The sequence below is a fragment of the Hippoglossus stenolepis genome, chromosome 17, assembly GCF_022539355.2.
Source record: "Hippoglossus stenolepis isolate QCI-W04-F060 chromosome 17, HSTE1.2, whole genome shotgun sequence".
NCBI classification, from domain to species: domain Eukaryota; kingdom Metazoa; phylum Chordata; class Actinopteri; order Pleuronectiformes; family Pleuronectidae; genus Hippoglossus; species Hippoglossus stenolepis.
This window is the reverse complement of record NC_061499.1, coordinates 1,691,256-1,718,485: the sequence shown is the minus strand read 5'-3', so window position 1 is coordinate 1,718,485 and position 27,230 is coordinate 1,691,256. Positions and strand designations below refer to the sequence as shown.

The 27,230-nt window shown below is 44.7% G+C and overlaps 2 protein-coding genes across 2 annotated transcripts in view; both read right to left on the bottom strand.

The window, feature by feature from the left end:
• LOC118124573 (serine/arginine repetitive matrix protein 2-like) overlaps window positions 1-27,230 on the bottom strand; it is a 48,789-nt gene that overhangs the window by 20,790 nt on the left and 769 nt on the right. The window contains exons 2-8 of the mRNA XM_035182556.2: window positions 21,394-21,599; window positions 18,494-18,662; window positions 13,996-14,149; window positions 6,365-6,490; window positions 4,463-4,575; window positions 2,151-2,267; window positions 712-872 (exon numbers count right to left, since the gene is read on the bottom strand). Of these exons, the coding sequence (XP_035038447.2) occupies window positions 712-872; window positions 2,151-2,267; window positions 4,463-4,575; window positions 6,365-6,490; window positions 13,996-14,149; window positions 18,494-18,662; window positions 21,394-21,410 (857 nt within the window). The 5' untranslated portion in view covers window positions 21,411-21,599. The remainder of the gene's footprint in view (window positions 1-711; window positions 873-2,150; window positions 2,268-4,462; window positions 4,576-6,364; window positions 6,491-13,995; window positions 14,150-18,493; window positions 18,663-21,393; window positions 21,600-27,230) is intronic.
• LOC124855032 (glutamate receptor ionotropic, NMDA 2D-like) overlaps window positions 23,785-27,230 on the bottom strand; it is a 36,216-nt gene continuing 32,770 nt past the window's right edge. The window contains exon 7 of the mRNA XM_047344227.1: window positions 23,785-23,895. Coding sequence (XP_047200183.1) covers window positions 23,785-23,895 — 111 coding nt within the window. The remainder of the gene's footprint in view (window positions 23,896-27,230) is intronic.

Here is a 27,230-nt window from a genome sequence, read left to right as displayed (position 1 = left end):
GATAAGAGAAGAAGAAGAAGATGGAGGTAACGCAACCTGCCGATAAACCCAACAAAGAAGAAGAAGAAGAAGAAGAAGAAGAAGCGATGGAAACGTCTGCTCTCGGATTTCTCCTCTGCTCCTCATAACTATCATGTGAACGTTTTAAAATCTTTAATAATTGTGTATTTTTACGCTTTATAGAGTTAAACCAATGTTGCATCATACTTGTGTTTTTTACTTCCTCCAAGGACGGTTGTGTTCTAGTTGTATTTGTCTGTTTGTTCGCAGGATTACGCAGAAACCCACTAAACCCAGTGGATAGAACCAACTTTGTGAGATGGATGCATTTGTGAAATTTGCTGCAGATCTTTAATAATTGTGTATTTGGACTGTTGAGGTACGAGCTTGACTGAGGGACAATTTAGTAAAGACAATGTATTTAGTGGAGGGTTGGGGGGGTTAGGGGGGTCAGGGTCTGGCAACTTCCAAAAGATGGAACTTTTCTCCATCTATCGTTGGTTTAGTTTAAAATATCAGAACGTTTTAAAAGTAGAGATACACAGTAAGACTTAGCAAAAAGTTAGAAGTAGATACCTCAGCTCCTCTTATCAGGAATTATAAAACTATAAAACTGGAGCTTCTGTCCTCCTGGTTTATCACCTAAGCTCTTTTCAAAGGACCTAATTATCTGAACTCGTCTCCTCTCCTCTCCTCCTCTCTCCTCCTCACCCGGTCTTGAGGTTTTCGATGGCCTCCTCCACTCCCTTCTGGTTGTTGCGGATCATGTACTGGTGCATGTTGGGGTAGTTGGAGCGGATGTTCTCCTCCGTGCTGCCGTTCGGCACCGTGCCGAAGCGCAGGGGCGGGTACTGCTCCGTCGGCTGCTGGAACTGCACCGGAAGAAAAGACAGGAGGGAGGAGGTGAGAGTGATGGAAGGAAGGGGGGATGTTTAAGAGAGGTGAAGGACAAAGGGGGAGACACAAAGTCGTCCCCCTCTCAAAGACTGAGGTCGCTCGGTCGCAGTTTTCTGAACAGAGGAGGATAAAACAGATTTTAAAAAGTGTCACAGCAGCAGGATTCAGTTTTGTAGATTCTGCTGAAGCTGCACCGAGAAACAACTGAAGAGAGAGAGAGAGAGAGAGAGAGAGAGAGAGAGAGAGAGAGAGAGAGAGAGAGAGAGGAGAGAGAGAGAGAGAGAGAGAGAGAGAGAGAGAGAGAGACAGAGAGAGAGAGAGAGAGAGAGAGAGAGAGAGAGAGAGAGAGAGAGAGAGAGAGACAGAGAGAGAGAGAGAGAGAGGGAGAGAGAGAGAGAGAGAGAGAGAGAGAGAGAGGAGAGAGAGAGAGGAGGGAGGGAGAGAGAGAGAGAGAGAGAGAGAGAGAGAGAGAGAGAGAGAGAGAGAGACAGAGAGGAGAGACAGAGAGAGAGGGAGAGAGAGACAGAGAGAGAGAGAGAGAGAGAGAGAGAGAGAGAGAGAGAGACAGAGAGACAGAGAGAGGAGAGAGAGAAGAGAGAAGAGGAGACAGAGAGAGAGAGAGAGAGAGAGAGAGAGAGAGAGAGAGAGAGAGAGAGAGAGGGAGAGAGAGAGAGAGAGGGAGAGAGAGAGAGAGAGAGAGAGAGAGAGAGAGAGAGAGAGGAGAGAGAGAGAGAGAGAGAGAGAGAGAGAGAGAGAGAGAGAGAGACAGAGAGAGAGAGAGAACATTTACAGTATTTCACCTTTTTCTTCAACTCAAGCTTTTCTGATGGACAGAGACATGAAACAAAGACGTCTGTAGGACGACCACATTTTTCTTTGCTGACTCATCTGTTTCTATTTCCTTTCCAGGACGATTTAAAGCCTTTAAAGTTTTACATTATGAAAACATCACCGTGACAACAGCCTCGCACTGAACCAGATGGGTCCTGATCTACTGAGATGTTTTACTGAGATGTTTTCGATTATTGGTTTTAATTCTGTGGAAATAAAGATAAATAAAAATCCTTTTAAGAAACCACCTGTGTCTCTCTGGATTCTCCATCTGGCCAACAACCTGTTCATGACTCAATCCATCCCTCCCTCCCTCCCTCCATCCATCCCTCCATCCACCCACGCATCCATCCCTCCATCCATCCCTCCATCCATCCACCCACGCATCCCTCCATCCCTCCATCCCTCCATCCCCCTCCTACCTTCTTGTCTGACAGTCCTGACACCGTGTCGATGTACTCCTCCTGGATCATGAAGGCAGCCAGGTTGGCCGTGTAGGACGCCAGGAAGATGACAGCGAAGAAAGCCCAGACCAGCACCTGAGGAGGAGGAGCGAGGAGGAGGAAGGTTAGTCCCACAGGTGTGCAGGTCTTTGAAGATGCCACTGACGCTGTTTCCACTGCTGTGACATCTCACTGCTCCGTCTCGCCTGGAGGGACGAGTCCTATTCGTCAGCTTTTGTCCTTGTCTCACTGGAATGACGAGCGTCCCCACGTCCCACCCTCACCCCCTCCTGTCTCCATATTTTACCAACATCTTCATCTTTGTCGCACCCCCTCACCGACCACACCCCAGGTGGACATGTCTCTGCCTGCCTGTCCCATCGAGTCAGAACCTGTCGATGGCTCCAACGCCACCAGCTCGCATCCGTCACACACGACCCGTGACTTCTAACGCTATGTAGCCTCCATGTGAAGGTGTGAACGTCCATCTCAGTCCTGCAACTGTCAGATATCAAACCTCGATTTCTTTTTCTCAAGGCTGTGATAACAAGCTCTTTTAAATAGATCAGATCTTCGTATCAGGACCTTAACGTGAAGCTGTGTCTTCGGTGAAAGGATCTGAAACCACTTCCTGCTGCTGGACACACACAAGTTGACCAGAAGCACAGATAAAATAACCTCTTAAAGGATTAAGGACTTGGCATCAAGAAACGTGGATGTTCACAAGTGCTGCTTTAATCGGTGTAAAGACGCTGCAGCGTTGACTTTCAGCCAAGAGGCGAGAACGAGAGACGTTGGATTAAAGTCTCAGGAATGTGCACTTGGTGTTTACTCCCCAAAACTTTATTTGCATAATTGTCTTAATGAACATTATGAAGAATGTGAACTCTTAGCTCTGGCTAGTGAGGGACAGTTATAAACATCTTCTCAGTGAGCGGGACGGGAGAGGTGAGGGACGGACACCTCGCCTCCAGCGGCTCCCGGGGGCCCATGTTCAGCCTTTTCAAACTTTAATGTTTCACATCAATAAAAGATGGTCGTCGGTTGTCCAGAGGTGCATGCTGGGACAGTGCCTGATCCTCGTACGCAGGTAAACTGGACAAATAAATGTAGCTGATGATCGCCCATTAAATATTCAAGTGATGTTCTTGATGCTTGTGATTGGCTCTGCATATTTTATGAAGTGATGCTGCTGGAAAAACCTAGAAATAATACAAATGATGATGTTTCCTGCTCCTCTCTGACCCTCGGAGCCTCTCGAGAAGCTAACGAGCTGCTCAGATGATTGGAGCTGTCGTCAACAGGCAAATAAAGACTTGAGTTTTTCGACCCCCGTGGTTTCTTTAACTCCGAAGTCGAGAGGGCAAAGTGCCTTCAACTCGTGTCTCTGTTCATGCCACGAGTGCAGAGAGGAACAGCAGGTATTAAGAAGACCTCCGTGGTGAAACAAGGGACTGAACGCTCACACTGATTGCATCTGTAAAACTTGTTAGCTTTCTTTTTGTGTGTCTTTATTATTTAGTTCAGGGGTGTGTGTGTGTGTGTGTGTGTGTGTGTGAAAACACAGTGGAAATTAAAAAGTTGCTCCAATCAATTAACTCTTCACACAAACTAAAAACTAATGAGCTGCAGAAAACAAGCATTGAGCTGGAGAGTCAACAGAAACCTGGATGCAGTTATAGTAAAACTGAAATATCATAAAAGTGTTTTAATGTCCGAGGCAGGTGTCACTGCACAGAGGGAAAACAATAAATTGAAATGTTGTATTTAAATTTAAATGAGATCAAATATTTTATGCAACTTAAACAACTGAAAGTGTCCGACACCTGGAGATTTAAATAAAAGATCAAATTATTGATGTTAAGTTGTTGTTGAATGTGTCCACCAGTGAATCACATGAGAGTTTACATCCACATCTGTCCAGACTCAAATAATACTGCGCACAGTGAATAATACTTCATAAAAGATAAAGTGTATTTTGACATCATTACCCTGTTTTCACTTGGATTTTCACTAAACTTGTTGAGTATCAGTTTATCTCCAGATGTTTAACTTTAGGAGCAAAGGTCAAAGTCAAGGTCGACGAATGCTTCTCCTGAGATCTCTGTGCAAATCATACAGGAAACATCATGTGCGGTTCAAAAAGCCTTTTATACTAAAACAGCAGCGTCTTCAAACTTCTACGTTTGAGTGTCTCTAAAACATCGGAGTAGTGTGGACACCATCTGTTTCTGAATGAAAACACGGCGGTGAGGACGGAGCCTCGGCCACTGGGGGACTCGGGGGTTTACCATGATCTTGCTGGTGGTTCCTCTGGGATTCTCCACAGGCACAGAGTTGTTGAAGACCAGCGCCCACAGCAGCCACACCGACTTCCCGATGGTGAACTTCGATCCTCCCGACTCTGAGACAGACAAGTTCAAGTTTTACACACGTTTCATTTCTCCTTGTTGTTGTGGTTACAGCAGGAAGATGAAACCAGGCAACAAGGGCACTGGGATGAAGATGAGAACATGTGCAGAGCTGCAGCACGTGGAACCAAATCAACACATCCACATGTGAGGGGTTAACCTCACACCAGTCCAGTTGTTCCTCATGGACCTGGTTCTGTGCACGAGGCAGATGTTTTTGTACAGTGTTTATTTATTGTGATTGAAGGATCAAACTGTCGCTCAGTGAACTGGGAGACGGGCTGAACAAAGACTCAAGTCCACGCCCCCGTGGTGGGAACAGAATCAGGAGTAATGAAGATGAAATGTGGAGATTCTTCTCGTACTCACTGCAGACGGAGAGAATATTATCCTCCTGCAGTGAAAGGACAGTTCAACTCTATGCCGACGATGAAAAGATTCAGGGGAAATTAATCTATTAAGACTAATAGCAGAATTAATTTAGCTAAAAAAAAACGTAATTTAGAAAATTGAGGAGTAAAAAGGCGAATGGGAAGAAACAGTGAGCGACACTTAGCGTAGTGCTGGTGGTCGTGCAGAGTTTCTAATTACCACGACGACTCTGGGAGGAAGCTGAGAGAAAAACCCAAACACAGACACAGGAAGAACATGCAAGCTCGGTCACCGGGAATCGAACCGGCGAGGCCGACCAATCCTGATTGTTTCCAACGGTTATTGAAACCTGGAGCTGAAGAAACAAAGTCTTCGCTAAACTTGGATTCAGGACAACGAAGAGGACGCTCAGCAGAGGGTCTGAGTGTATTTGTAAAAGAACAGTTTTTGATTTTAATCAGATTGACTTTGACACGGCTTGTGAAAAGGGACCCGGCTACTTGCTGGAGCCGCCGTGTTTATTCTGTTGATTTCTATTGTCCTGATTGACCCGAGCCACTTGACCACCCCGGAGCGCACGCCGGGTCGTTTGGACTCCGAGCAATCAACCAGCAGCCAATCAAGGGAATTCAGGATAATGGGGAGGGAAATAAAATATTCCATTTCTCAACCAGCACAAGACATAAACATATAAAACCATTAAAACAACAGAGAGTTATCAAACCGTTTATTAGAAATATGATGCTGATATAAAATGTTCTTATCCCTGAGAAGCTATAACCTGTTAAGAGTTCATTTAAACATTGTGGGCTAATTAAGGTCATAAATTAAGATGATATGGATTCATGTATTTTCTTTTGAGACCTGCAGCAGGTTATGAGTTTCTCCGGTTTCCAAAAGCTGAGAAACTGATATTAAATAGTTTTATAAAGTCCTGAAAGAAACGAATAGAAAAAGAAGATTAAAAATGAAATGCAGATGTTTTCTAAATTAAAAAGCTGTGATGAACAATCTTCAACGTGTCCCAACAAATCAGTTTAATTCACACTGCGTCGACTTATTAGGAAACAATGAATAAATCGTGTAAACGGTTATTTAGAGTGAATTCTGCTGAAACAGTTCAATAAACGACAAAGTGTAGAAACGTCAAAGTCTCCGTCCGTCTCATGAGACAGAGAAAGACTGTGGGTGTCGGGGGTGTGCACTGATTGTTTTGACTTGTGTTCCATCAAAAACAAAAAAACACAAAGTGGGACACTTTGCATAATTTGAGCAAATCGCTCCCCTCAAATCAGCCCCCCCCCCCCTCGTTTGCATATCTGACAAAGTGACGAGGCGGTGATAACGCTGTGAAACGAGCAGCGGCGGCTGATTGGCGTCTGCAGACACTGGAGTGATTTCATCTCTTACTCTTGGCGCTCTGCAGGCTGCGGTTGTATCCCACGGGGCTGAAGAACTCGAAGATGAAGACGGTGACAGCCACCACCGACAGGCACATCACAAACATCATCACCCACACCGCTGGGCTGTAGGGCTCTGCAACACACACGCACACAGACACACACACACACACACGATATCAGACAAAGTTTCAGAAGTTGTCATCTGTGAAGAACAACTTTGTTAAAGGGAAAACAGTCATCTGAAAGAAAATCTTTAATGCACGAACTCAGAACTTGTTGAAATGAGAGTCTGTGATTGTTCCTTTGCTCAGTTTTCAGTGAAAACATTTTCTCAGGGTGTTTTCCCACCTGGAAGTGAAACAGGACAACACATATGTAACAAGTCAGTTCATCCGCTCGCTGATCTGCTCTGAACCAGCGACCAGGAGACGATTCTACGCAGGTTGCATAGCAACAGAACTTGACACGGCTCCGACAGCGACTTGTGAACTGTCACCTCTCACTGTGAAACCACATTAACATCACCGGAGCTGCAGCAACAAGTTGATCTGCAGCTCCGAAGATCTTTTTATGTTCTAATACCACAAAAAGTTTAGAATCCCCAACTTCTTTCAGCAGAGTTAAATTCTTGTGAAGAGCCAAACTGTTGGTGCATTAATATGAGGACAACACCCTGACGCAGAGAGAGCTGCAGGTCCACTGGAAACCAGCAGGATACTGGGAACACGCTCAGCTGCTGGTTTCACTGTGTTCACGTCAGATCAGATCCAGAGTAAATGTGAGAGCTGTCAGAAAGAGACGAGTTAAACCAGGAGGAGGCGACAGGAATGTTCGTATCCGGAGATATGGAGATCAAGGTTTGTGGGACAGCGGAAAATTGACCTGACAAACATTTGAACATCTACTTGTTGTTGTAATTTGACAGTTAAAACAAACGATAGCACCGACACAGTTGTTATGCACAGAGACGTGACGTGGAAATTAATGTTATTTACTTTTTATAAAAACATGCTTTAGTTGTTAGTTTGCAGGATCTGCGTTCAGGAATCTGTCTCGCTCCTTCACGGCGAAGCAGCTTCGTCCTGGAGGTGAAATAAATCTTTGGGTTGAAAACAGGAGGAAACGGTCTCTGCCCATCACATCCGTCTAACGGCTGCTGGCCTAAGTGCAGTGAGTGTTTTCCAAATTAGTGATTTAGGATTTCCTGCCGCCACACCGACACCAGAAGAAGCGGCAGCTGCAACGCTAATAAAACACCGGCAGCGGGCTGAGCTGCTGGATCCACTCATCAGCACCTTTGTCTCTTTTAGTGCGACATCCAGTGAGAGAGTGTGAATCAGGCTGAGCTGTGAAGTGACGGCTCCGCAGAGCAACAGGCTGAGTTTCTGTTGGAGGCTTTCAGCTGCAGAGACGAGCAGGAACCCTACTGACGGGGGGGAATGTGCCTGAAAGGTGGAGCTGTCACTCTGAGGCCGCTTCTACCCGACACTTCGTTCTGCTCAGGAGGATTTCACAGGGGAAGGAGAATTCAGAATCATGGGGTCGATGTTTTTTTATTAGATTCTTGGAAGAAAGTTGAAGAAATTGATTCGTGCCTGATGAGAAATCATTCAACACATCTTTGGGATGCTTGTGATGGATACATTCAGAGTCTGTGCACGTTCTAATTAATAAAGTTGGTTGTAATTCACCTAGAGGGCAGTAGTGAGGCGGACCTCAATGAATAGAAGTGACTGGAGCTAAATGGCCAAATTAATTATTCTACCAACAAACAGGACACACCTCTTTTATATGATATTCCATAAGGTTAATATTTTAAAATAAACATGTTCATACAACCATTTTAAAGTATTATCTAAAAAAAAATATATATATATATATATATATTTATATATATTCATATAAACCATCAGAGGCAAAATCCAAATAAATAAATACAACTTTGACGCGGACATTTACGATCTCACACGTGTGCCCCGACAGGAAGTTTGAGGAACACACGTGGACTTCAGCTGAAACATGTGAGACACCATGAACATGTGACACACCTGAACATGTGAAACACCTGAACATGTGACAGACTTGAACATGTGACACACCTGAACATGTGGTCTACCCGTCCACCTCTGGACCTGTTGACACCTCATCGGCTCATTTTCTTTTCCATCAACAGTTGGAGTCTGTGTGTGATTCTGCCTCCCAGTAGAAACACTGTGTGTTGGAGCTAATCCAGCCACACACTGTGTTTCCCTGTGGCTCAATCAGAATGATCTTGGCAGAGGGGGAGTGTGAACGATCACGTGACGCACTGCGAAACACTGAAGGTCACGTTTGATTTATCTCCCGCTGGCTGTTGATTCTAAAGAGCCGTCAGTCCTCAGTTCAGATATGAGGAGCTTCATTGAAGTCACTTCACTTCCACGCGTCCTCCTGGTCGGTCCTGTTGTTTGTCTCCCAGCGGTTTGTCCTGTTCTATCTGTCCTGGACCAGAGCAGATCTTTTTAAAAAACCCTTTAAAACCAGAGGAGAGTCAGAGGGAGACAACACATCTGGGATCTGGTCCTGGATCAGGTCCAGTGGAGCACGAGGGGCCGAGGTCGAGGTTAATGAGCTCTACATGAGCTCCTCCTCGGGGGCGTTGAAGCTGCAGTTGCTCCGTAAAGTGACGGTTTGAATTTTAATTCTTCTGGACAACACGTTCCCAGCGGGTCTGGAGATTCACACCAGTGACCACACGAAGAAAAGAGCTCGTTAACACACTAAACCAAGAGAAACACCAAGTTCCTGTAACTATCAATACCTGAAGGTAGAAATACAAAGGTTTAGCCACCAGTGGGGGGTTGATTGCAAATGCTGCTTAGACTGATCATTGCATCTAATTGAATAAAAAACAGTTGAGGGTTAACTCATGTTTCGGGGACTGAAATCTATGAGTGAGTGTAACTTGGCCTGTTGGGCGTCGGTGAATAAACACACTCGACTCATTTGTAGTTGGAGACGTGTGTTAAAAGCTGGATTCCAGTCGTGTGATGTCGATGTGACAGGTATCTGTGAGGGAGGAGTCGTCGCTGTGACAAGAGGCTTCACACGGTCGTGATAATTAACAACCCCTCAGGTTTCTTCTTTACAGAGAGGTTACAGTCAAACACTGATCAGAGACGAGTGGGAAGAACTCTTCTGTGAGGGTTTAATCCACTTTCCTTCTGTCCTTTAAACCTCCTGCTCGTCTCTCTGAGGTGCTAATGGTGCTAATGGTGCTAATGGTGCTAATGGCTGCTCTGTCCGTCTTGTTTCTGTCTCCTGTCCCTGATCACAGTTTCACAGCGAGGCAGCAGAGGAAGGATCATAAAAATGCTTGTGTCCTTATTCTGACCCCCTCTGCTGCCGTCTCTGGCATCGAGTGTCTGCTGAATATTAATCACTGCAGCATGAGCGAAGAAAAGCATCAAATAAAAATCACAAGACAGTGAGGTTCCATGGATCTTTGGAGCCGTGTAACAACCAGAGATCCTCCATCGATAAGATGAAGATCTACTTCCTGTTAGCACACGTGCCCCGTGTTCCTGAACAGATCATTTCTGATTCAGAGCTCGTTGTTCTTTAAAACATTCGTTACAGAACTGAAATGTATGGGAGTGGCCTTGAAGCCGCTTTACGCAGCTCTTCTGTTGAAGTACAAAACTCTCCCTTACACACAGAAGTATTCACATGGCGGCACACGGACACATCCTCTGCAAAATGCTGAATGGGGAAACTTCTCAGAGGCTTTTAACAGACGCCAAGGTCAAAGGAGTCCATTCAGAATGAAGAATAGATTCACTCTGCAAAGAAAAATGTAAGAATATCACAGTGATGTTTTAATGACTGCAGCATTCAGTCCAAGATTCGTGAACAAAATGTTACTTTTCTCTAGTCTTGGATTTTGAGACATTTGCTTGATAGTAATGAAAACTTCACTTATGTATTTTTATGCATTTAAAGTTCAGGTGCTTTTATTCGACCGTAGACGTTCTCCAGTTTGAAGTCAACCTGCCACAGGGGTTTTTCCTACATTTAATTTAATTCCATATTTTTGTTTCCATTGAAGAAGAGTCTTGAGGGCAGAGACGGACCAGACAGATTCATCAAGCGTCTGTCGAGTGGCGGAACAAGTTAAATGTCACCGAATATAAAGTGTGAAGATAAAAAAAAAGACTGAGACCAAACACATTCAGACAGTCACGGGAAACGTTTCCAAACCTGAAGCTGAAGAGGATGGGACTGAAAACAAGAGACTTTAGAAGGAAAACTGCTGATTGTCTTTAAAGGAAATAGGTTTTAGTTCCTCCTGGTGTTTACGTTTTATTAATTCTATATAAAATGATATCACATATTTGTACAAGTCTGTGTCTGACTCTGAGATGATGATTTCTTTACAGTCTCAAACCACTTTGATTTCCTCACTTGATCGTTTCTCCTCATCCACTCTTACTCTTCTCTGGCCGTGGTTATCTTTGTCTTTTCCCCACAAACCCAGATTACGCAGTATTGACGTGCACACACACACACACACACACACACACACACACACACACACACACACACACACACACACACAAACAGACACAGCTACAGTCGGCCCTGTGGTCCGGCGCTCTTTAGATTAAATGGTCTTAGGAGTTCGGCGTCTCCGTCCAACCGTGACGTGTTGGAGATTGTGTCCTAAATCTCCTGTGACAGATGGATGGATGTACTACGACCGCAGCTGTGTAAGTAAAAGCTGAAAGAGATCCTCGAAGATCAGGAGCGAGAGATGAAGTCTGTGAAGGAAAATGAACCGAGAGTCAAGTCTCCCCGAGAAAACGTGTCTCAGAAAGAAATCAATTCCATTAAATACGAGAAAATCCAGGGACTCAGCTATAATCACAGGTGGTGCATCTGAGGTTGTTCTGGCAAGAAAATAATTTATTAACAAGAAATAAATTATCACTGTTCTTGGGAAGAAGAAGAAAAAAGACTTAATTCATTTTCTTATAAGAAAATCACGTCTGTTTATAGACAAAGTGAGACGCATCTTTATTTACAGTAAATGTGTCTGTACTTTAGATATGAACAGCCAGCAGGGGGCTAGCTACATATTTATCTGTGAACATATTTCATGATTTAATCTTCGAAATGTATAATATAAATGTTATTTAGATTTTCAAGAGTTCAGACGTGGTTTTAACGTCCGTCTGGAGAAAGTTCGTCACTTGTGATCAGGTCGAGTTCACGAAGACTGAACGATGTTGGTTTACAGTGAGTCGGAGTCAGGAGGCGACAACACGCTGCAGATCCAAGAAGAGAGATTCAAGTAATATATCAATCCTCCGTGTTCATACTGTGACATGAACCACGATGAGGTCTCCTGGACGTGAACTCCGGGTCTGAGCAGGTTCAGCAGGTCGTTCGGTCTCAGTTTGTTTCTGCAGCCGAGTCCGAGCACTGAGCTGTTTTCACAGGTTCACAGCACAGATGGAGACGCTGCTCTGTGCTAACGAGTCTGTTTGGTTGGGTTAGCGTCTCATGTGCACAACACACACACACACACACACACACACACACACACACACACACACACACACACACACACACACACACACACACACACACACACACACACACACACACACACACACACAGACACACACGCTGAGATTAAAACAACAGAACATATCTGAAGTAGCTCTATCGCTCTCTCTATCAAAGCCCAACTCTCTCTCTCTCTCTCTCTCTCTCTCTGTCTCTCTTCTTCTCATCTCTCCATCTCTTCACGCTGGAAAATGTCTGGAATTAATCTAAGAGGATTAGTAAATTAAGAGGCACCATCTCAGCGGAGGCCAACTTTGACTGAGGCACGTACTTCATTTAGAAACACATATAATAAAAGAGAAGGAGCACATTGAGAGCTCATTTGCAAACAGAGAATAAATTCTGCATCGGCAGCTTTGCTTTTAAGATGCGAAGCCACGGGTGTGAACTTTTACAAGTGGGAGACAAAAGCGTGTCAGAAATGAGGGCCACTTACATAACGGAGGATCGGTTACAACACACTGGGTTACGTAAGATCTCAGGCTGCTGTCGCACATTAGTCCCTCGTGTTCTCCTCAGATCACAGGAGGAAGAGGATCGAGGCTCGTTCACACCTGGTTGGGTTCAGAGCTTCAGACTCTTCAGTCTGAACCTGAACATCAGGTGTGAAAGGTTCCTCAGAGCAGAAGAGGTGTTCTGGGTCTGGATCAAACTGAACCAGGGTTCTGTTGGTTTGCAGTGAAACAGTAGAAGAAGAAGAAGAAGAAGAAGAAGAAGAAGAAGAAGAAGAAGCTGCAGTCTTCACCTCCAATGATATAATGTTTGAACCACGAGGACGTTGATTTGGTGCATTTGAACTAGTGGAGTACTGGAGTACTGTAGAGTACTGTAGAGTACTGTGGAGTACTGTGGAGTACTGTGGAGTACTGTGGAGTACTGGTGCTGATGCTGGGAGTAATACCATCATGATGTTACCATGGCAACCAGATGAAGCTTCATTCATTTCCTCCATTCAAACAGAAAGAATACTACCCCCACTGCCCACACGCCCACGTCAGACGCCGTCTACAAACCAATCAGAGTCCGGTATAGGTAGACTCCGCCCACGTAGGTGATGACCACAGGACGTATGTCAGACAGAATCGTTTGGTCCCTAAATTACAACATGAAACTAAAACTAACAGATCAGAAGAAACCATGTTTTTTCTGGCTCAGTCTGAAAAGTGAACGAAGTCTTAGTTCGGTTTGTTTTTTGCTGATTGCACCAAAACCTGTGAGAAGAAAAATAACATCACAACGATGATAAAAGATAAAAATGAGAAATTCCCCTTTGGCTTGTTTTAAAAAACACGAACACAGAAAGTAGGACACGGGAAGAGAAGAGAATGTAAACACACAAGTATTTTACATCTGAAACAAACGCACCTCCACTTGTAACCTGATCTAAATCAACCTGGATCCTCTGTATATCTTTATATTTCATTTATTGACTCGTTATAAAGCTCATGTTGCACTTTGGACATTTTGAACCTCACAGATTATTGATCTTTTTCCTTGTGTGGTAAAGTTCCTGTGTCTTTTCAGAGAAGTGTATCTGAATCTCTTTCTTTATGTGTGATGCAGCATAATTAGATATTTTAAAGATAATAGACTTACACATCTGTTTTCTCTATTAGTGCACGTGAAGGATGAAGAGTCGTGTGCCTGATCCAAGGTTTTCAGATTCAACAAACTCAGGAGCTGCAGATATGATGTCAGGTTTTACTTTTGTTTCAGCCTCTGCTGAGTTCATCTGTGATTCAAGCTGTTACACAAACAAAGCTCAGATTGTGTGTTTCACACCGTGCGACACACAGTGCGACACACTGTGGATCCGGGGAGAGTCGCCTGTGGGTTCTCGGCTCTTTGTAGACGAACTTAGCGGCTCTTAGAATAATCACGAATCAAGAGTTCAAGGGGAAAACAGGAGATTTGACACAGTGAGGAGAACATCAGAGTTCACAGGAAGTGTTATCTCCAGACCTATTGTTGGATTTACTGACTTTTTATCTGTCGCTTCACGTAAACAGGAATGTAACAACAACTCACCGAGGAAGGCAGACGGCGATACGGTGCCGTTGCTCCGGGAAACCATGACGCTGATGCCGGTCTCCACAAACGGTACAGAGAACTCCACGACCTCCGACCTCTCCTCGTTGATGGTGAGCGAGCCGATGGCCATGTCGGCCCTGTTGGACACCACCTGGAAAACAGGACGTCTGAGGTTAGAGCGCTCGTGTGTGAGTCGAGGAGCTTAAAGCAGAAACCAGACACAGCAGTTGTTATGAAGTCGGGAGCAAAACGCCTTCAACAAAGCATCATCCGAACACGGAGCTGTTTGGAGAAGAAGAATCTTCCAAACCAGGCTGCGGCGCTGGCGGCTGTAATGAGGCCCTGGTGGTCAGGGGGTGAAGGAGCCCGGTCGTGTTTCACCTGGCAGGGACCAGAGGTTTCTCCACTGTAGCCGAGGAGCCCTGGAGGTTAGAGGAGCTGGCTCCCGACCAGCAGTTCATTAATCTGAGTCCTGGCCTGGTCCCAGACGTCTGTGAGAGACAAAGGGCTCGGCGTCCCCTCGCCACTGAGACGCCTCGCTCCAGACTCTGAAAGTCACAATCCTTTAAAGTCACTTTCCTCCGTCGATTTCTCCAGCGCTCACCGGGACATCGTGGCGTCTCCGTGCTGCACAGTTACCGCCTGTCAGTCAAAGGGTGCATCCTTCAGAGGACGCCGAGGAGGACCGGCGACTGAAGCTGAGCCAAAATGAGCCGGTCTGGTCTAGAGAGGCGCTCAGTGATCGGTGTGAAACTCCAGCATCGCACATCTCGCTGCTTTCCGGTGCCATTACCTCTTTGACAGTTTGTCACTGAAGCGCAATGCATCCTGGGATAGGTTGACCTTGTTTCCTGGAGATGGGAGGAGGCGTCAGTCGGAGCCTTTCCAGTGAGACAGGCCCTGGATTGAGACACAGCTCATGAGTTTGTGTTTCCTGTTGATGAGTTGAAGGTGAACCTGCAGCCGTCGGTTCACTGTGTCCGGACGAGCATCAACAGAATCCTTCTATCAGCCTCGAGCAACATAATCTCTGGACCATCGTGGATTAGTCGTCACCGTCTTAACACACCGGAGTTTGTCTTGGGAGACAAAACAGATTAAAACTAAAAACAGTGGAAAAGCAGCATTAGAGGTCAGTGTTGAAGGACGTCATGAACGTGGCGGAAACAAATAAGTGAGTGAGTGATGTTTTCTCCATTTTCTATGTGATCATTTCATTTTTTATATTCTATTTAATTTCAAATGTATTTTAAACGTCCACATGTTCTCTTGTTTACCTCTTTTCTTTTATCCTCTGCTGCTGCAACAGGTGAATTCCCCCAGAGGAGAATCAATAAATCTCATTTGATCTTATCTTGTGCACCAGTTAATGTCCCAGTGTGTTGAACTGGATCAGTGAACAAAACAACCAATATGAATTCAGTCTGATCATCAGTGTAACTTCAAACTTCCTTGATAGGATCTCATCAACATTCAATAATTCATTTAGGTGTAAATCACATTACTTTTCCTGTGTAATGCAGTAGCTGTTGTATCAGGTTTGAATGTTCCCGCTGTGACCTGAGATATTGAAGTTGTGAGAGTTTTGCTGCATCAGGCTGCAGAGTTTCTTATTCTGGTGCATCACCATGAAATGACATCATAATTTAATTACATACCATAATTAAATACGACTTCATGTTCCCGGTGATGGATGACCTGCCCAGGCAAGTGTCGAGTCTTTGAATATCACATAATTATTCTTATCCTAATGAATCACGGTACCAAACCATAATGTGATCATGAAATTAATAGGAATTAATGGCTGCTGTGGGGGGAGAAAACAGCTCAGTCGAGTTTCTCTGGAAAAACATGACAAACTTTAAAGTCGATTATTTGTCTCTGAAGACTTTAGAGACACTTTAGAGACACTTTGTTAAACCGCTCGTACGACGTGATAAGATGCTTCAGTAAAGATCAGTCGACGATAATTATTCAATTTTAATTCATCCAGGTCATTTAAATATTGGAACGCAGCTGAACCCGACACCGTCAAACTTCTTCCTCCGTGTTTCTCGTACACACGCAAACTGCGTTTCGAGAAACTCTGTGTAAAACATGACGTCACAGTTTACTCCACACAAGCCAACTGCTGGAACTACAACAATGGCGGCTGTATTCCGGTTTCTCTGCTACGTCTAATTACATCTACGTCTGCATCGCCCCCCACTTGGACCACAGCGTTTTCCTCTGGTTTATCATCTTTTAACTTATCGCCACCTACTGACTTTTTCCAAAAGGGGAGGAGGGTATCTGCAGCAGTAGACGAGTCACGGAGTCAACACCTGTGACACAGAGCGTGCGTCATCACCGCTCCGCAGACGTCACGTTGGGGAAATGTGAATGGTTCAGGAAACGACTGATTCAGAGTCATTCACGTGACGAAGGACAAACGGACCAAAGCTGAATGTATTGTGCGGGTTTAGGTTTTCAAGGGACGCACGAGGACACAGATGAAGTGTGAGGAAGTCGCGCTCGCAGTCGGTGGCCTTGGTGAAATGAACAGGATGTGAGGAGATTAGAATACAAGAGAAAAAACAGCTCATGGTAGAAATGGTTTAAATAAAGAAAATCAGGTAGAGCAACAGGAAACAGCCGAGGACAAGACGTCTGCTGCCGTGATGAAGCAGCGTAATGAGTCACTGACAAGCAGGAGGCAGCTGGGGGGGGGCCTTGTAAACAACATCAGGACCATCAGCAGACAGTGATACTATAACACAAACACACACAGATGAACTCACACAGACACACACATTGTTTCACGCGGTGCATGTGACCCCGTTGATCCTTTAAAGATGGATTTAATAAAACACACATTTAAATGTTCAGCGTCTCTTTATCTCCTCAAGACGTGAGGAAACTAAAACGTCTTCGCTGTAGAAGGCTGAAGCTAAAAGTGGACGTCAAAGACAGAAGCTTAAGACCACACACATACACACACACACACACACATGCACACAGACACACACACACACACACTGTGATAATTTGCATTCCCTGTCTAAATCCATGTTAAACCACCTTGATTAATCCATCCACCAGAGGGAGATTGGCATAATGGAAACAGCGAGTGTCTGGCAACACACAGACACACACAGACACACACACACACACACACACACACACACACTTGTGTACAAGCAGAGCCTGTGTTGTCGTCCCTCTCTCAGTTTCTCCAGCACTAATCTTCCCGACAGCCTCGCTCCATATTTTCTCTCGTCTTCTTCGATTCGGGTCCAATCCTCTCGCTGGGTCGCGTTTTAAAGGATTTGAGGAAGGATAAAAAACGATTTCACGGGAGCTCTTGAATCAAACCCCGTTTTTGTAAACACAAAAAAAGAAGGGGGGGGGGGGACGGAATAAGAAAATGTACAGGGAAAATGGAGAATTAAAAACACAGCTACACTGTCTGACAGACACACAAAGACGGGGTCACGGTGTGTTTGTGATTCCAGCTGCTGAACTTTAGAATAAACTCCCAGAGCGAACGCACACTGTCGTCTGCTTGCGACACACAACTGAGCGTTCTGCTTTGCTCCCTCACCCGTGTCGCTGTCGCTGGGATGTTTGTTTGCCGTGTGAGTTCTGTGCTGGTTCTAAATGTCCCGCTGAATGTTCCCTCGTAGGGAAAAACCCACAGGAAATCAAATATCACTAATGGAAATACACAAAGAGGGAACAACGTTTTCCTGGAAATCAGCTCCTTGGTCAAGTGGTTCGTTTTTTACATTTGTAAAAAGTATAAATCTGTTTGTGATGGAGGTTCCAGGTTCCGGCCTAATGAAACTGTGGGTAACCATGGCAACTGTTCACCACTAATAAAGTTTCATTCATGGGCAACAATTTGTATAAAGGGACCAAAATATGAGAGCAATGACTAACTGCTAGAAATACACTGGACTCACTTCGGCAGCAACAATCATTTGAAATGTTCAAATATAAATATATTTATATAAATTCATTTCTACATGTTCTTATACTTCTACCTGCTCTCTAGCAATAACCCAAGTGTAATAACTCGTATTGTCTTTGTCTCACAGGTTTTTCTATCTAAATACTTAATTAGCGTCATATTTCCACATATTTGGACCCTTTGTCTTATATTTCCCTGTTAATTAAAAAAAAACTACCTGTAACTGAACCACATCAAAGTCAACACACTTAACTATAAGCTGATTATAGAAAATCATTCAGATCCCTTTTACTGTTCTATACAATTAGACTGAAAAAGGTTTTTAAAGAACGAGCTCCAATGAGCTTGTTGCTTGGCAGCAGGACGACCCCTCACCTGGATGAATGTCACAGTGGAACGTGGTTTTAAGTGTTTTAAAGAGTTTTGAAGTGTTTTAAGTGTTTTAAAGTGTTTTGAAGTGTTTTGAAGTGTTTTAAAGCTGCAGAGACATGGTCATTATTATAATTATGATTTCAATATGACAGTAAACATTGACAACCTAACCTCTCCGACCATGCCGTTCCACTCCCCGTCGATGTTCTTCCCATGCCGGCCGTTGGTCACCAGGTAAAGGTCGTAGCTGAAGCCCACGATCTTGGCCAGGCGCTTCAGGACGTCGATGCAGAAGCCCTTGCAGCAGTGCTTCATGGGCCCGGCGCTGTCCACCACCAGGCTGCACGGGAGAGGGGAGAAAACACACAAACACAGATGACCTGGGGCTCGTTGTGAGGTGCGGAGATATTTCATCCAGGACGCCGTGACCCCCCCCCCCCCGACAGGCTGCTTGGCTGTCGTAGAAATTGAAAACGAAGCTGAGTGTTGCCGAGGGAGAGAGAAAACAGACAGACAAGCAGCTGAGAGACGCAGGACACTGAGGGAGGAAGGTATGAATTATTGGCGAGGGGCTGAGGGCGGATCGATACTGACGGTTTGGGCTGTTGTGTTCGGAGAGGCAACGCCCGACGGGTCAGACGGCTCGGGGGGGAAAGTGCTGCATTATTAAAACAGAGCGAGATTCCGTTTTGTGCAACCGGGACGACGGCTGAGAGAAACAAAACTCTGCTGAAGGACTCAGGATTCCTCTTTCCTCAGAGACGCCATCCAGCAAACACTTCAGCGCGTTTACTCAGGGACCGGCTGAGTGGCTGCAGTGTCCTCTATCAGGTCCTCATCCCGAGTGCTCGTCTGATTGTCTCTGCAGCACTTAGCTCTGCTCCGAAGCCACAAGCACATCGGACAAATTATAACTGAGCAGGAATTAAAAAGAGGTGGTGTCATGTCAAATGTTCGGAGGGAAGGGCTGAGATGTGTCAGGTGTCACAGACGAATTATATGTTCTGAAAATAAACCAGATTCGGAATGAGCAACAATTGAATTAAGACGTATTCTGACCTTAGTTACATGATGTTTGAATTTGAAAGAAATCACCGACCCTGATAATGATTGTGTGAAGTTATCAGGCTTCGCTCTTTAACATGTAAAAGGGAATATTAATGAAAACACTAAAATCTAAATAATGTCCAAATTAAAACTGAAATCGTATGGATCAGCGGAAGTTGCTTTAAACACGACATATATACATATTTTTAATGCCGTATATATTTACTGATAAGGGAACAATTCCAAACAAAGGTTTATTTACACATGAAGCACGTTTCTGTCATTAATGAGCTTTTACTTCCGCTTTGGTCTCCACCAGCCAAATTGGCTCCAGTGTGATAAATAGCTTGTTGCTAACTTTATTAGCCTGACATTTGCTAAAATACAGAAGGTTTATAAAAACTTGCTGTAAACACTGAGTCACTGAATTCATTGTCAGTGGTAAAATTGCTTATCGATTATACTTGTTTAATGAATACTACTTTATATGAGAGATGTGGTCGTCCAGCCTTTTGTCCCCCGTCTCTCTATTACATCGTTCGGGCGGTTAGTTGTAAACGATCTTTTTTAAAAACCCCAAAGCTCATTAAGTTTGATGGGATGTTAGAAATCTGACATTTATAAAGTGTGACATGTGTAATGTGGCTCTAATCTGAGCTGTGAAGCAGTAAAACACAATTAGCTTCAGGTGCCTGGTTCTGCCCCAGTGGTTTTATACGTGTTCGTTTTCAGCTTTGAACAAACCAACCGTGAGATTGTGGAGGAAAATAAAAGCTCAACCGTCTCCTCCACTGTAGTGAAGTAACACGAGAGGAGGTAATCTGTGTAGAGACGGAAAATCAATTAAGATAGAGACAAATACGAGAGAGGAAAAGATCCTTCAAGGGAGAAACAACCGGGGTCAGAGCAGGTTTATGAACGAGAGGAGAAACTTCTCCTCCAGCCAATAAAATTGATGGAGGATGAACTCGTTATCTTCCCATTGGCCGGGTCATGAGCCGGCAGGAGGGAGGCTTATCAGGGACAGACCAGCAGCCGAGGACACACACACACACACACACACACAGAGACACACACACAGAGACACACACAGACACTTACAGACACACACGTTCCTGCTATCTTCGGGCGCATGTATGAATATGCAACTTGCTGTAAATCACATTAAATCACTTCACATGTGCTGTGATTCACATTGTTTGTTCTGATTCGGCTGCTGTTTACAATCTGGATTGATTAAAAGACAATGAACCTTATTTTCCTTTGTGGTTTTTAATGAACAGTTAAAATTGTTTCTCTAATTTCCGAGCTGTGATGTGACTTCCCAGTGAATCTACCGCTGCTGTGATGCAACGTAATCTTCCTCTGTGGGATAACGAGGTTACTTTGTGAAGTTTGAATCTATTGCTCCCAGAAGGAAAGTCTTAGTTTAAGTCTGCTCCGTGTACACAGCACACGAGATGGTAAAGATTTACTGTCTCGTTCCCGGTCGCTTGGCCAGACACTTCAATTTTACAAGAGATCAGAGCGTGGAGGCCTTTTGGTTTCAGTCCGTCCACCGAGTTTCCTACTGATGGTTTATAGAAAATAACGATTGAGAGGAAGAAACGAGACGTCGAGATCCGAAATCACTCGTTAAATAGGGAACACGCTCAAAGTGCTTCAGTTCATTATCGGACAGAGAAACGAGACATAAATATAATTTTGTTCCACACTAATAAAACTGCAGGTCAGCGTGTCCTGTCCACGTCCCTTTAATAGTTTTAAAAATCATTTTAAACACATTAACTTCTCTCAGTGCATCGAGTCTGACCTGAATGAGAAAGTGGAATTTTCCTTTTATAACCATAATGGGAACTTTGATTAAATATGCTTATATGCAAACATTAGTCTGGAGAAGGATTTCATTGTTTTAAGAGCGAGGATTTAATTTAATTCTACATGCTGCATCGTGATATTAAAGTCTTCCTCCAGATGTGACAGCTGTGTTTGACATCCAGAGGTTGCGGCGGTGGTGGTGTTACCTGGAGTTGACGGGCATGCGGCAGGGCACCGAGTCCCGGATGCAGGAGCTGGTTCCCGGGTCGGCCGGCTCCACGATGACGAAGGGCCTCTCCTCCAGGGTGACCACTCGCAGGTGCTGGGCGTCATCCAGAGGCTTCAGGAAGGAGCCGTAACGAGACCAGGGGTGGTAACGCAGCCGCAGGTGTCCGTTCTCCCACCAGCCGACCTGGAAACACACCCAACACGTCAGGTGCTCGGCTCGCTGGCAACTCTTCTCCCAGATTCGGCCCACGTCCCACACCCGGTCTACATACCACACAGAATGATGGATCCGCTCCCGTTTGCCAGATCTGGGCCACAAGCAAGCCACAGAAATACTGAACGACAACCGAAGGTGGCCCCGATTAGTTTGGTGCCACCACATCTGCTCACCAACAAGTCGGTGTTGTATTGTCCCATTTGCTAATGTTCGTTTTGACCCCTCAACCTTCCAGGGTAACACCTTCACTTTAAAAGGATTCTCTGTAATATCACAACATGCTCCAGTATCATCTTAGAAACACTGAGAAGTCTCCACGGACCCTCCTCCTCTCACGTCCTACTTATTCAAGTCCTCCCCCCCGTGAGGACGTCGGTGTAACAGTTTTCCAAACTGAAGATAAAACCGTCAGTCACCTGTTGACCTGTGTTTGGTCTCATGTCTGGATCCTGACCTCGGTGTGTGTGTAGAGAGACTCGAGGGACGACGTCACAAATCACAGAACAACAAGGACGTGACAACCGTGAAGACAAGTTGGTGAAGTGTGTTCCACGTGTTCCACAGGTTCCTTCCATGGACTTAATGTACATGATGACTGTGGGAGTCAAACCCATCCTCCACAGCTCTGAGCTCGAGACAGAGAGGTGTGTGGAGGACGTCGTGGGTTGTGAGGGAAATGTAACACAACCGTGAAGTGTGTCTCTGTGCGATGAGCGTTTAACTGAGATAATTAATTTTCAACTGTGAAGATGGTGTTTTGAAGACGAGACGTTTACAGCGTCACCTGTTTGTATCAACAAATCTGTTCCCATTGACGGTGGATGTTTCTGGATGGAGGTGAAACCACAACACAGCGAACGTGTCGGCGTATATTAAATCATATTAAAGCTGCGGTGACATATATTTACACGTTATGTTCTGTATACCAATTCTCCAGTCGAGGCTGCTGGGATTCGTGAAAAACACACGTCTCACTTTGCATAGTCCATGCAGATTATTATATCAATTACTTTTTTAATATATAAACCAGAATTACTGCCTTGTGGCTGTATGCCTCAGATAACCAGTGAGGTTTAAGGCTACAGACTGTATTTCAGTAGTGTTTCATAGTCTTTAGCTGAAATGTAAATGTAAATCTTCTGTATATGACTTGATAAGAAGTATATGATCTTATTTTCTTACCCCTCAGTGTAAACAGCAAGAGGCTAAAGTCATGTGATGCGGTCGGTAACACTGAGCGTCCACCTGGCAGCGACTAGGTGCAAATATTTAGTCACAACTAATCTCCTCCAAACAGATGTTGAAACTGGATCCAGCTTTTTCTCCACGGGAGAGCACTTCCCATAATGCACTGTGAGCACACACGCGTCCTCAGAGCGCGATGGAAAAGACACAAAATGAGAGATAAACACATAATGGTCTATGTTGTACAAGCAGCAAAGGGGGGCACAGAAACACAGATATAATAGCTGCAGCAGCAACACGTCCACATCCTGCAGCATCAACACATCAACATCTGGAGCAGAGAGAGAAACACGAGGTCGACGTGAACGGCAAATTTACAGCAGCTGGAAATCTGGACTAGTCTCACTCATTGTGTCTGTGTCTGTGTTTCACTGTGTCTGTGTCTGTGTTTCACTGTGTCTGTGTCTGTGTTTCACTGTGTCTGTGCCCTCGTCTCTCGTCCTCCCTGCTGCACTCACAATACTAGACAAGCAGTCCGTTACACAACGTGATCATTTGCTCATTTGTCCTGCAGCTCAGCCCTCCAACGTGTTTTACATTAACTGAAGTAAATGCTCTTTAAACACAAAAGATTATATGCATGCACACACACACACACACACAACCACACACAGACACACACACACACACTCACGCAGGGGCTGGATCCCTGAATCAGAGCATGATTTGGTATTTTGTGATTCTCTGTTTCCATGGAGCTCAGACAGACCTCGAGTCTTTTATCAAAATGTCGTGAGACTCGATGAAAGCACCAACATTATAAATCCTATTCACAGACACTGGCGAGAGCAAAGCAGACCAGTGTTTCCAGCAGGATTTACAGCAGCAGCAGCAGCAGCAGCAGCAGCCCACAGGGTGGAGACCACAGTCAAACACCAGGTTGGGATCCCAGACTAACATCCTGGGATCACAGGCTCCAAGCTGAGGAGGAGGAGGAGCGAGGGGGCGCCGGGCTCGGAGGGAAGCCGGGCTCCTCTGGCGTCCCCACTGCTGCCTGAGTGACAGGTGGCTCACAGCCCTGCAGCCGGGACAACAGCACCGTCGGAGGGGCGTCAGGCAGAAACACCCAGCAGGGGGTCCCGCCTGCGCTCACATCTACCAACAATAGTGTCTATAAAAACATCTATTGACCGTCCTGCGAACATGTGGCAGGAGGAGAAAAGCTCCAGGAACACAAAGATGTATTTTTCACATTTACTGAAGTTACATCGGAGACGTGAATGAGTCATTTCTCTCTCTTTGTGTCCATCGCTGACATTTCCGTTACAATCCATAGTGTGGATCGATACTGGGACCTGCTGCCCAGCTCCTGTCGATCATCTGACACCGACGAGCACAGAACCATACGACAGCTGCTTCTCACAACCCCCGGACGACGGAGGGATCTTTGATTTGCTCTGCTCCGCCACGGAAGCTGTGACGCCTCATTGTAACTCAGCTCCTCTTCTGTTTATTGCAAAACAAATCAGCGCAGCAGCTACGGAGGTGAGGCTCATCACTACCTGAGCACCAGAGGACCTTTTCATACAAATACCAAACACTCAGTGACCAGAATAGCAATCGAAAAACAAGAACAGTTCCAGGCTGGGAAAAAAGATGAATCACTGTTTGAGTGGATCTGCTTCTGAAAGGCGGCAGAACACACTCAGTCATTAGAAATGTCCAATAAATCATCTTAATAACAAGAACCGGGGGTTAGTTCTCTGTGAATATGAATAAATCTGTGCAAACAGAACAGATAAGGTCCATGTTTGTGTTAGATTCTGCTCATCTGATCCAGGTTCACGTTGTAGTTGTGTTGGTACGAACCAGCCGGCGTCACAGTCAACAGTCACAGGCACTGTCGCATTTTCTTCAATTTAAAAAATAATTAAATTCTGTTGTGTGAGTATCTGTAGAAATAGAGAAAACCAAACAACGCACTCACATTTTATAGATTGTTATTATTATTGTGTATTTCAGAGGTGACGTCTGTAACCTTCAGAATCGTGTTGTGTAAATCTAGTTTTTCTCATTATTATTATGGTTCAGGTCGTGACTCCTGCTAAACAATTCAAACTTATAATATTTAACCTCGTCAGTTCCCCCGAACGCTCAGACGTCCAAGCACTCGACCCTGATATTGAAGATTCAGGCGGAGAAGGAGCAGAAAGAATAAGAAATACAGCCACTTCTCTCCCTGTTGTAAACTCTACGGGAGTGGCAGCCATTTTATGGAGGGCGCAGCACCAGTGGGGGGGGGGGCACTCGTCCGTGGGACTCCGGGATTCACGACCACGTTTAGGTGATTTCTGGCTCCGCGAGAACAAAACAGCTGTAAATCGTACGAGCTGCAGCACAAGAAGCTGCAGACGTCTGGAAGTGGAACGTCTGAACGGAGCCAGAGGAAAATGAGCTTTCATTTCATGTTCCGTCAAAAGAGTCTGATACGCTTTGACGTGTGTTATTGTTCTTATTCAATATGAAAACAGAAGAATAAAGTGGGAGAGAGAGATTTGGACAAATTGTCATAATAGTAAATAGGGGTAAATATTCCCATTAATTACAAATCAACATCCTGCCGACACTTTAATAAGGTGACGTGAGTTTCTCAGGTTAATATACTTCTTAGATAAAGTCTGATCTCTGCTGAATATGCATATAGTCAATCACTAATTAATATATTTATTGTATTTTATGAATTGAAGGTTAAAATATTGATCACAGGAGTGAACGAAGCTGGGTTACCCTTCAAATCCATCACCAATCAGAAATTCATAAAGCAAATGTTAAATATCAGCATGAAAAACACAGGAGGGGAAAATAGGAGTTGAGTTTGAACTCTTTGCTGATAAAACATTGTTCTACATCTAATTCAAACCAGTCTGTTGCAGGACGTGTGTTTTTAAAGCCGGCTCCTTCATGAAGAACGACCTGAAACATAGAAGCTGATTAACATCTCCATCAAACACCCCCCGCTGATGTACTGTGATCATTCCGTGTTGTTGGGGTTGTAACTCTCTTACTGCGCCTTTGAAAAGAGCTGAAGCGGGATCGGGCTTTGTGTGTTCAAGGATTCCAGCGCTCCTGTCATGTTGATTAAAAAACGTACTCGTGCTTTTTCTCGTCTCGCTCTCTGATCCGCTGCGTGCAGCTTCTCTGTTCGGGTTCACAGAACAAACACGTGTACTTTAACGTGTCATTGCATCATGTAACGGCTAATTTCATAAAACCCACAGAATGAGATGTTCACAGAAGGGATGTGAAAGATTAAAAAAACCACGAAAATCAAACAGGAGAAGAGCCTTTTCATTTATAATGAATCTGAACTGAAGAGGAAACACAGAAAACATTTCTTCAGTGATAACAAAGCTAATGAATTAATGCTTAAAACAATAGAAGCATCAGCATCAGTCAACCTGTGGTTCAGTTTCCTCAAGAGTTCTTGGAAATATCCACATCTGAAAACGATTCACCACAGTGTAATTTAGAAGTTTAGTATGTCATTTCTCAGAGTTGAGTCTGAAGCACAGTTTTAATTAGGAGGTTTTTAATAAGGTGCAGTGAGTAATACTTCAACACGAAGACTTCTGCATGTGTGTGATGCTGGAAACGTTAGTTTCTTCATCTTAAACACCTTCATCTTCATCAGTTTGTGTTATGAACTTCATCACTGGGAGAGGTCAGCGAGTCCACCTCCTCCGGACGGACGTGTGAGCTTTGCCCTTAGATCGATTTCACTTGGTCTGTTTCTGTCAGAGACGATTTCCCACTGGAGTTCAATTCAGTTTCATCTGTACAGAACCAAATCATAACCTATATGATCTAAAGGCACTTTACATCGTGAGCTGGAGCCTTTTAAAATGACAGAATCCAACAGATCCCACAACGAACAAACACGTCTCATTCCTAAACCACGGGTATTGATTTGAACCTCCCAGTGCAGGGCCTTAATGGGCTGCTTGTTTGGCCTGTGGTGATGCTGGTTACAGTTTTCTATCTGAAGCTAACCCACAGCGAACAGACCTGCTGCTGGACTCAGTCCACAGAACCTGAGGACACAAGCTGCTGCTGCCTGCCGGGCCCGAAGCTGACGGACACTAAAACTATTTCAGAGCTTAAATCTTTGGATTTTATTGAAATTCATCGCCTTTGTTTTCCAAGGATAAAAGCTCTCAAATAGTTTGTATGTTGTGTTTGTTTTATCTCCACAGGCCGAGAAGTAAAACTGTACGTGGAGATGAAGTTTTGTAAAGAACTTGAGGTCATTTGAAAACAAAGCAGAGGTTTTAAAACGGCAGCTTAGGTCTTGAAGGATTAAGGTCCTGGCGTCCACACACTTTTGGCCACGTAGCGTCTAATAAACCAGGGGCA